This window comes from Protopterus annectens, chromosome 8.part1 (assembly GCF_019279795.1).
Source record: "Protopterus annectens isolate FY-2018-M chromosome 8.part1, PAN1.0, whole genome shotgun sequence".
In the NCBI taxonomy this organism is placed as follows: Eukaryota; Metazoa; Chordata; order Ceratodontiformes; family Protopteridae; genus Protopterus; species Protopterus annectens.
The window spans coordinates 351,953,441-351,965,084 of NC_056742.1; the positions used below are offsets into that span (position 1 = coordinate 351,953,441).

At 42.8% G+C, this 11,644-nt stretch overlaps 1 protein-coding gene across 1 annotated transcript in view; it reads right to left on the bottom strand.

Moving 5' to 3' along the window:
- LOC122810349 (carboxylesterase 5A-like) overlaps nucleotides 1-11,644 on the bottom strand; it is a 325,740-nt gene that overhangs the window by 207,106 nt on the left and 106,990 nt on the right. The window contains exon 5 of the mRNA XM_044081930.1: nucleotides 11,129-11,282. Within this exon, the coding sequence (XP_043937865.1) occupies nucleotides 11,129-11,282 (154 nt within the window). The remainder of the gene's footprint in view (nucleotides 1-11,128; nucleotides 11,283-11,644) is intronic.

Genomic DNA, 11,644 nt, shown 5'->3' on the forward strand with positions numbered 1-11,644 from the left:
GCATCCCTTTTCCTTTTCCCTGGGGTAGCTTCACCTGTGATCTGTCTGGCACTTACAGTGTTAATTAAGTCTTCAGTTAGCTTAATCAAATCCTGTTGGGATCCGGGTAACTGGGACCCCGTAGGTCTAGGCGGAGGCACTGCCATACTGCCTTTCCTTGGGGTGGGTTTGGCCTTAGGCCTAGGTGTGTCCAACATCCTAGCACCTACCTCTCTGTGAAAATACACTGTTGTAGTCCTAGGCCTCGATGTGTTGCTAGTTAAGGAGTGCACGCCAGAAGCTGTGGCCTGCTGAGCAACCTTGGACCCAACTGATGAGCTGAAGACATCAGCAGTGGAAGATGAAGGAACTGAAGGCATGTTGGACCCCAAATGGGTCTTGACAGAGGCCTGGCTCACTGTTTCAAATATTGAAGGGGCTGCGAAGGCACCTCACCTTCTTCAACAATGATCAGTCAAGCAGGAGAGTTGGGTGGAGAGTGATTGTCATCTGATGACTTTGGCTTAAGTTTCTTCTCTTTTTTGTGCTTATGCACCTCAGGATTGGGAAGACCAGCAGATGCAATTGGATGTGGTTCAACTGACTCTTGTCTTAGAAAACAAGCTAAAAATTTGGCCCTACACCTAATCATTCTAGTGTTAAACCTAGCACAAAAATGAGGACGTCGTGGTCGACCTATGCAAGTAACACACAGAGTATGGAAGTCTCTGTGTGGGATTTGTTTGCCACAGAGGAGACAATTATTTACTTTATTGGACATGAGTTAAATGAAAAAGAAAAGAGGTCCCCAATGGGGTACTTATCTTTCTGACAACTTCTCTCTTATACCTGACCGCACTGATGTTGATAAGGGTCGTCTGCCAGCCTGTGAAGTGAAAACAGTTTTTCACTGGTAGTTGGGCAGGCCGAGAGTTTTCACAGCAGGAAATCCCAGCAGTCAGAACTGTGACAGTAAAACACGAAGAACATTATCTAAACTGTCTATCACCTCACCTCAAATATCTGTGTTAGAAACCTGCTTCTGAGGTTTGGCAATACTAATGTGATAATCGTAATAGAGCCCAGGAGCCATATACATAATACTGCTCGGAAATATTTTGAGCTAGAATTGCCATTTGGAGTAAGAGAATAACCAAGCAAAGACTGTGGACAAGACTGAAAAAATCCATCACTGTCTCCCTTTCTTTCTTTGCTAGCTTGCCTGATTTGGCCAGTATATAAAATAGTACTTCCATAATCATGACAGAGCTGCTAATAAGCTATTATTCAGTAAATTACATACTTCCTAACCTTCCCTGTAAAGAGATACTCTCCAGGTTTGAGGTATCAAGTACTTGACTGCTTTTTGATAGCTCTTATACTGACATTGTCTCCTTTTTTTTAATTTGATTTTATTTCCTTTTTTTTTTTACATTCTTCAAATGGTCTTTCTCCCTGTCCCCACACATTAACCCCATTCACATGGGCAGCTTTTAATAACAGACATAACATAAGCAGCATTTGCAATGCTGTAGCTGCTAAACTATATCAGTGTTGAGTAAGAACCAGCCATATGCTATTACCATGGTTCTCATAACATAGAAATACTGAGGAAAGTTGATGAAAGATCTAATAAGAAAATCTTCTGAATAACTGCTCCTGCCCTCTAGCTGAACAGTTCAAATATGTTTTCATTACTACACAATGATGCCTTCAATTCATGCTGATAATTTCCTAACAGTCCTAGTACCCTCGGCCCTAGACATTTCCTCAGTGACAGGGCATGCCTAGGCCAGAGCATGCTATGCATGCAAATGGGCTATAGAGGTCAGTGTACTACCCTGGTAAACAAACTAAAATAAATAAATTGTAGTGTACTAATGATACTTCATCTTAGGTGATTTCAATATTGACTGGCAATCCTGTTCTGGCAACAATCCAACCCATCATGTACACCTTCATGGCTTCACTCAACTAGTCCAGTCACCAACCAGGATAAATAAAAACTCCACCAAGCACACTACCCTGGACTGGATACTAGTCAGTAAGAGCCCCCAGTCATATATAACAGGCTGCTTATCAGATAGCCTCAGTGATCACTCCCCAACATTCCTACTCAAAAAATACCTATACCAAGCTAAACCTGTCATCTCCCGTCAAATACGTAAAAAACTAAACTTTAACCCACTCACATTCATCTCATCCCTCAAAGAATGTAACTGGCATCCTCTAAAGTACCTCAGTCTAGAAGATGCAGTTGAATTTTTTAATACTACCTTCCTGAACATCCTTAATTACCATGCCCCCATAAGATTCTCCAGAACCAAAGCACAACCCTCCCCATGGCTACAGAAAACCACTAAGTCAGAAATGAAAAACAGGGATAAAGCCTGGGAGCACTGGCGCAAAACCAAAACCCCCTCAGCTAGACAGAAATTCCTAGAACTACGAAATAGAGTCAAAAAGCTAATAAAACAGGACAAATCCCAATACTACCAGTCTGCCCTAGACTCCTCACAACACAGCCCCAAACAATTCTGGTCCTCCATAAACTCCATCCTCCACCCAGGTAAAGTCAGTACCCCTCCTCTTAACATCCCTCACTCCTCAGAAAATATTGCTACCTCATTCAACACACACTTCACCCAAACCATACTATCACTAGCTAAACAACACAACCCCCCTCCCATCCAACCCACACCTTCAACTAGTAATCTCCCCACTTCCTTCTCTTTTTCTCCTGTACCTACCTCCAACATAAAAAAAACTCTTAACTAAACTTAAGCCCACCAAATTAGCAGCAGACAGCCTCCCAAGTGAATACCTACAAATCGCAGCTGATGCTCTGGCCTACCCAGTATCCATCTTGATTAACCAATCTCTGTCAGAAAGTTACGTTCCCACACTGTGGAAAGTATCACATATAATTCCCCTCCACAAAGGCGGACCGTCCACAAAACTAACCAATTACCGCCCCATAGCTATTCTCTCTCTCTCCACTCTCCAAAATACTAGAGAGATGCATACACTCTCAGGTCTCAGACTACCTCCTTACTAACAACCTCCTTTCCAGTACTCCGCATGGTTTCCGACCAAACCATAGCACTACCACAGCCTTACTCTCCTTTACTAACACTTTCCTTCAGCATAAAAACAATGGCTATCTCTCCTCTGCTACTTTCCTAGACCTATCTAAAGCATTTGACATGGTCCCACACAAATAACTTATCTCTGTCCTCAATAACCTATCCTTCTCACAATCGGTCACCAACTGGTTTCAGAGTTACCTGTCTGACCACCAACAATCCGTTGTATGGCAGAATTACATATCTCCCCAACTACCTGTCTCCATAGGGGTTCCCCAAGGATCCATCCTTGGACCCCTACTCTTCTCTGTTTACACCAATAATCTAGCTTCTGCCACCAAACATGGCACACTCATACAATACGCAGATGACTCAACCATCATCTGCTCAGCCCAGTCCCTACCAAAACTGCAAAAAGTCTCACAGGAAACCTTTTCCTCTGTTGAAACATCGTTATCCGATGCCCAATTAATACTCAACCCAAACAAAACTAAACTACTCATCTTCCAACCCACCAAACATACTCAAAACAACTCTCACTTTAACATCACGGCAAAAGACAACACCACTATATACCCAACTGAACACACCAAATTGCTAGGAGTGGAAATAGACAATAAATTAAAATGTGACATTCACATATCCATGACTATTAAAAAAGTCCACAAAAAACTAGGAGCGTTATACAGAAATAAGCAATTTCTCACCAAAGCAGCAAAGATTTCAATAGCAAATTCCCACCTTATCTCCACCCTAATTTATGCCTCTCCAATATATACCAACCTAAGGCAATGTGATCTAAACAAGCTAGAGACCTGCTACAACAAAATCACCAAATTCGCCACAGGGGCATCCTACCGTAGTCACCACTGTCTCTCACTTGCTGAACTGGGCTGGCTTGAACTCCCTCACCTCCTTCAGTGGTATCAACTCTCACTCGCCCACAAACTAGTAAACCATCCACTAAATGTCCCACCCCTCCAGAATCTACTCCAACCGTATCGCACCACCAGACCACTAAGATCCAGCAGCAAAAATCACTTGCAGATCACTAAAGCCAATAACTCTGCTGGTGAAGCACTATTCTCTTGTGCCATAGTCAAATTATGGAACTCACTCCCACCCACAATTACCTCCATACCATCATGCACCCACTTCAAAACTTTACTAAAAGTGCAACTAAAAACATGCTGGCTATGCCCTTGCAACTCCCACTCTAATATCATCCACCCCATCCAACCACTACCTTTCTTTCCACTCCACGCTTTGGCGGGCTTTTCTGGCATTACAGAACTTGGCATAGCTCCTCGTGGTCCCCTGCAGAGTTCCTAAGCCAGCAGAGAGCAGAAAAAGCAACTTTCTTGATCATAAGTATTTTTTAAACTTTTTTGTTTGCATTTTTCGATCTTTTGAGCTTTTTGACTACTGTTTGTGCCTATATTACTGTTTTATTACCTTATTTTCCTGTTTTTGTGAGCTTATATTGTTGATTGCACTTGTGGGCTAAAGTATTGCTTAAAAGTAACAAACAGGCTAATACACTCAAGTGTACCAGCCTTTGATAGCAATTTAGTCGAAAACAAAGCATTTACTGCATTTTTTCCTGTCTGTTTGCAAAAAAAAACCAAAAAAACCAAAAACATATTTCTCCTTCCCTAAACTTTCCTAGCTAGTTGTTCCAGTGATCAGATTTTGCTGATCCCTGGGCTTTGTATTTGGTTTCTGTGTTCCTCCATTTTCTTGTGTGGCCAGAGGTAGTTTCTTTACTCACCAGTGAGAGTGGGGAGTACTGAGCTGCTTGTTGTCCTCAGAGGAGTGGTTAGAAGCAGCAACTAGTAATTCGTCGGCCATTTTGGGTAATTTCCTGTTTTTTCCAGCCCCCTGCTATAAAGCACGCTTTGGCGGGCTTTTCTGGCATTAGAGAACTTGGCATAGCTCCTCGTGGTCCCCTGCAGAGTTCCTAAGCCAGCAGAGAGCAGAAAAAGCAACTTTCTTGATCATAAGTATTTTTTAAACTTTTTTGTTTGCATTTTTCGATCTTTTGAGCTTTTCGACTACTGTTTGTGCCTATATTACTGTTTTATTACCTTATTTTCCTGTTTTTGTGAGCTTATATTGTTGATTGCACTTGTGGGCTAAAGTATTGCTTAAAAGTAACAAACAGGCTAATACACTCAAGTGTACCAGCCTTTGATAGCAATTTATTCGAAAAGAAAGCATTTACTGCATTTTTTCCTGTCTGTTTGCAAAAAAAAACAAAAAAAAACAAAAAAATATTTCTCCTTTCCTAAACTTTCCTAGCTAGTTGTTCCAGTGATCAGATTTTGCTGATCCCTGGGCTTTGTATTTGGTTTCTGTGTTCCTTCATTTTCTTGTGTGGCCAGAGGTAGTTTCTTTACTCACCAGTGGGAGTGGGGAGTACTGAGCTGCTTGTTGTCCTCAGAGGAGTGGTTAGAAGCAGCAACTAGTAATTTGTTGGCCATTTTGGGTCATTTCCTGTTTTCCAGCCCCTGCTATAAAGCAGCGTTAAGTCACTTTAGTCTTGAGCTGCTACCGTTGCACACTAGGGCAGCGCCGGTTAAGCAGATTTAAACTATTAGGGCTACCTAAAGTCCACTCTTCAAATTTTCCCTTAAAACTACCTTCCTCAAAGTATACTACTGTTCTATTTAGTGTATCCTACAACTATAAATGATCTGTACTTGACTCCCAAGTAGATTATTCTCTATCTATATAGCTAAGCACTTGCTCCTACAGTACTTATCACCTCGATACAGCACTCTTGTTATAGATAGTACCCCAAAAAAGCAAACCCCATTTCTCGGTCACCCACATCCCCCAGAACCTTTTTTTAAAGTTTTTCTGTCTATTCCTTCTAGCATGTCGAGGGATCAGTTGCTAATGTCCTCTCCTGCTCAGCTGGTGAACCTGGGAATATTGAGGCAATGTTACAATTGCCTCATGTACACAGACAACCCTCTCCTCCTCCCACAAAACACAAATACATGCGAGAGATGCAACTATACGGCCAAACTGGAGGCTGAGCTCTCTCAACATAGGACTGGCAAGACCAGACAGGAGGAGAAGGTAACCACACACACCATAGACCCAGTCTCACATAATACCATCACAACCTCAAATCATACACATAAACACACAAAGACATACTCGGAGGCTCTGATCAAAAATCTACCAAAACAGCAGAGGCCACCAAAGCAGACACCCAAACAACTACCACCTCAGAACACAACACCTGCAACACATAGACCACACAGTCAGAGTGTCAAGCAGTCACAGCCCCTAAGGCCAAACACAATGCCAGACACACTAGTCATTGGTGACTCCATAGTCAGACACACTGACGTCCCGCTCACCAGACTGAGTAAGGAGAAGGTCACAGTAAGCTGCCTGTTGGGTTCTAGAATCCGCCACATAACGCATGCACTCAGGTCTCTCAACAGCAGGTACAAGTACGACTCAATCATTGTCCACGCTGGTGTTAACGACCTGAGACGTACCTCCTTGGACTACATGAAAAGAGACATAGAGGAGCTCTCTGATTATGTAGCCCAAGCAGGTATGACCCTGACCTTGAGCAGTATCCTACCTTCACCAAGAATGATGCCACAATGCAGAGATAATATGATCAGCTTTAACAATTGGCTTAAACTCTGGTGTCATTCAAAGGGGATCCAATGTCTGTCTGCCTGGGATGACATGCTGGACAAGCCACGCTGCTTCGCAAGGGACGGCTTGCACTTGTCACCCCTGGGATTCAGGATTTTGGCAAAGGCTCTTGCCACCCCCATAGTGCCTTTTTTAGGCAAGGCTCAAATTCTAAACCTACCACCCTAGAACAAAACAAAGAAAAAACTAAGGGTAATGCTGCTCAATGCCAGAAGTCTCAACCTCAAGATGCACGCACTTGAGGCCCTTCTCAGTATGGAGAACATCGATGTCTGTGCTGTGACAGAAACCTGGTTCAAGGCTCCTGAGAGCACCCCAGCACTATCAGGTTTTACCTTATATCATGCGTTCCGGCCCCAAAACCCGGACAATACCAAGAAAGGAGGAGGGGTATCCATATTCATCAAGGACACCCACACCTCAAGATTGGTGGCATCGCATGATGCATCGGAAACCATCCAGGTGCAATTAACCATAGGCAAGACTGCTCTGCAATTTGTAGCATGTTACAGGCCACCCTCGCAAACTCAGGAACCTTATATGGCCTTCCTGAAAACACTGGAGGGAATAAATGTATCTCCGAACACCATCATACTAGGTGACTTCAACTACCCTAATATAGACTGGGAACACTACTCAAGCCCAAACACTCTAGCCCAAAAGTTCCTGGAATTCATAAACTCAAATGCCATGGAACAACTTGTCACCATCCCCACAAGAGGAGAGAACATACTTGATCTCATCATCACGAACATGGGAGCACGATGTTCAATGCCAGAAGTATACCCCTCACTGGTGAGATCTGATCACAAACTAATCTCGCTGGAGGTCCTCATCCGCCCCACCGAAATGAAAAAGACCACAGTAAAGAACTTCTCGAAAGCCGACTTCACACTTCTAAAGACTAGTGTGGTCTCCTTTAAGGCCCCTGAGCCGGTGGTAAACATTACTCAAACCGCTGAATCACTTACAAATGCCTTCTACCAGCACCTGCAGGGCTGCATGGATCAGACAATCCCAAGCAAAACAAAGACTCTTTGTACCAAAGGCAAGCGTCCAGTCTGGTGGACCCCAGCCATAAACAAACTTTACAACAAAAGGAGAAAGCTACTACAAGATAGAGCAAAATCCTTAAAAGGTAAGACACCGCTGATCACTATAAGTAAAAAGCTAAGAGCTCTCATAAAATCATCCAAAGCTAATTTTGAGAAAAAAATAGCTAAGGACTCTAAAGACGACCATAAGGCATTCTTCAGCTATGTCAGAAACTTAGGAGGAAACTCCCAGATATGCTCAGAATTAGTTCAAAATGATGTGAAGATAACTGATCCTAAAGACATTGCCAACATACTGGCTGACAGGTTCAGTGCAAACTCCCCCCCCCTAAAGGAGAGATATCTATACCAAATGATTGTAGCCCCCCAAACATCTCTAACGCCCAGGTGAGAACTGCTCTCTCCAAGGCAAAGAACACAGCATCCATGGGACCTGATGGTGTCCCCGGCTGTGTGCTCCATGAACTCAACGGGGAATTAAACCCACAGTTAGGACAGCTGTTTAATCTTAGTCTCACCTCCGGATACGTACCCAGGGAGTGGCGCTGGCGACTGTGGTCCCACTCCACAAAGGCGGTGCCTCCACCGACCCTGGAAATTACCGTCCCATTAGCTTGACAAGCCTTATCTGCAAAGCCATGGAGAGGATCATAATGGATCTCATAAATAAAGACATAGGGAATTTGCAGACTTTGGATCCAACCCAGTTTGGCTTTGTCAAAGGCCGATCATGCCTTTTAAACTTGGTTGACTTTTTCGAAACAGTCACCAAGGCCATTGACGAGGAAAGGCAGTCCATACAGCCTACCTAGACCTGGCGAAGGCTTTCGATACAATACCTCACTCGGGTATCATTGAAAAACTCATCAACTTAAATGTAAACCCATGCATTACAAGATGGGTTGCAAACTGGCTGAGTGACAGAACCCACAGGGTCAGAGTTGCTGGCGCCATGTCAGACTCAAAGCCTGTCACAAGTGGTGTCCCACAGGGCTCAGTCCTGGGCCCACTCTTGTTTGGCATCTACTTTTCTGAAGTACAAGCAAACACAGGAGGGTTATGGCTGACAGTTTGCAGATGACTGCAAACTGGGCGCCGTAGTTGAAAACACATCCGACACAGATATCCTTCAGAAGGGTCTCACAGAAACGGATAACTGGTGCCAGAGCCATGGCCTTAAGTTAAATGCCAAGAAATGCATAGTCATACCCTTCGGGAAAAATAAGGTTACCCCTAGCTACCATATAGGTGGCAATCCCCTGAACACAGAAGTTATTAGGGACCTGGGAACCCAGACTGACAGTAGCCTTTCATTCAACACTCATATTGCTAAAGTAGTTAGGAAGACCTTCTACATTGCCCACCTTATCATGAAGGGATTCACATCTAGATCAAGGGAAGTCATAGTCTCCCTATACTCATCACTCATCAGACCAATGATCGAGTACAATGCCCCATTCGGAATGTATCTGAAACGACATTTGCAGCAGCTGGAGAGGCCACAAAAGTTCCTCACCAAAAGGATAAAGGGTCTCAAAAATCTGTCTTATGCTGCCCGACTGAAAGAACTCCAGTTATATTCAGTTGCTTACCGCTTGCTCAGAGGTGACCTATGCCTGACATACAAGGCCATGTCAAACCCAGATTTGATGAACATGCTTCATCTCAAAAAATCTAGATCCCTCAGAGCCACAAGGGTGGGAGACTTAAACCTCGACACGGTTATTAATAGGACATGCTGGAGGGATAGATTCATCACCCAAAGACTCCCTATGCTGTGGAACAAAATCCCGGTTTATGTGAGGCAGAGCACCTCGCTGGCCTTGTTCAAGAGGAATCTTGACCAATGGATGGGAGATCGCAGATACACCCCAGGGGTTACCTCAGTGTCACTGCTCGACAGAGGCACAGCTAAATAATGGGCATAGTTTCTCCAAACTAAAGGGGTGGCGTAAGCCACAAAACTACGGGCTAGGCTTATAAATGCCCTCGGGCAGATAGCCTAGTATGAACCTATGAACCTATGAACTAACTACCTTGATTATAGCAAGCTCAGATGCTCATAAGCCAGTACTTTTTATACAGCACAAACTTCTTCTTCTTGTAACATTTGTTAATGTCTGGTATGCACTTCACAGATAAAGATTCTAGTTGTCTACTGATGTACTATGTTCTTCATCTGTAAATATGTTGTAAGTAATTGCTATGTAAATTGTTGATCACTATGTAATCCAATGTAAATACTGTCTGTTTATTTTAACTGTGGAGCTTTTCTCCCCGGGCCTACGCTGAAAATGGACCTACGTCCAGTCGGACACTCCCGGTCAACACATTTAAAAATAAATAAATAAATAAATAAAATGACCTTAAACCAGTTCTAACTTAATTTGCAAACATGCATTCTAGCTATAGTTATTTTACATTTTGGAATTCTCAGGATACTTGCCACCAAAGCATGTCGTTTTGCCATCACTACACTATTTTATCAACGTGCAGATTAACAAAATTTCTGAAATGCGTGTCTATACTGGCTTCCTGTAGCACTTCAGCAATATTTGTTTCAGTGCCTTCAGCTTACAACACGCTTCTGCAAAACTTGTCATGCATTCGTAAGCAGCCCCAACATACTCGTGTATCAGCCTGCTATACAGTGAGCTTGTGTTGTCATTCTGCAAATGTGCTTGTATATAGTAAGAAAAAAATGTTAGTGCAGAACATATGCTTTCATTTGCTTTATAAACAGTATTTTCTCACCAACCTTGTAATATGCAGAACTTGTATGCCCACTTTTTTGTTTGTTTTCTTACTTAAACTGTCAATTAAGGATTATACCTTTTGATTCCTGACTCCTTACAGCTATCTACTGAGCCAGGTACAGAAAAATAATATCTGCCTTCTACTTTATGCTTTCCAAGATATAACTTCTTTGGATGACTCCAGCATTGGTGAATATACTAGAGAGTGAACTAATTTGTAAACTAATTCTTCTGTAATAAAAGCCTCTGCTCAAACTATCATAAATTTAATCATTTCTTTTGCATTACTTACAGGGCACCTCTTCATTCTAGGTATATATTTTTTAGGAAACAGGTGTTTTCCCATACTTACATCCTTATTCCCTATCTTCTTACCTACTCAGACAGACACAGGATGCAGTAAGGGGACTAATATTGCATAAAAAATAATTTGTAAGAAAAAGGTGAATATAATTCAGTTGTTCTAAGGCATGTAAAGAACACACAGTTCATACGTAGGCTCCAATCAAACATTCTAAAAGGTTCACAGAACTGATCTGATAATGAAAAGTATAAATATACATACAAGCAAGGAGACACTTGCACCTCCTGCTGACTCTCCAAAAATGGTTACTGAACCTGGATCACCACCAAAGCTCTTGATGTTCTCTTGTACCCACTGCAGAGCAGCAACTTGATCGAGGAGACCCCAGTTTCCACGAGCATGTTCATCACCAGTGCTGCAGAAAAAAAAAATCACAGATGATGCCAGTTAAGATTTCTGAATTTATTGCACTCCTTGTGTGAAATTCTGTAGTGCTTCACTCCCCTGCACCACCTTAGTAATGGGGGCTAACCCTAAACCTAGTGCTGCACCTTCCCCACCCCTAACCCTAAACCTTAACTTCATTATAACTTCCTGTAACACTGCTACTACACAAGACAGAATCAGACACACAAACATTCACAAACACTAAATCTATCCCCTAAATCTAACCCTACCCTTGCAATAAAATGTACAAACTCTCACACAAACACACAACACTCATCCTTCACTCATCCCTAACACAAACTCACATACAAATACACACGTGGGTGCTCT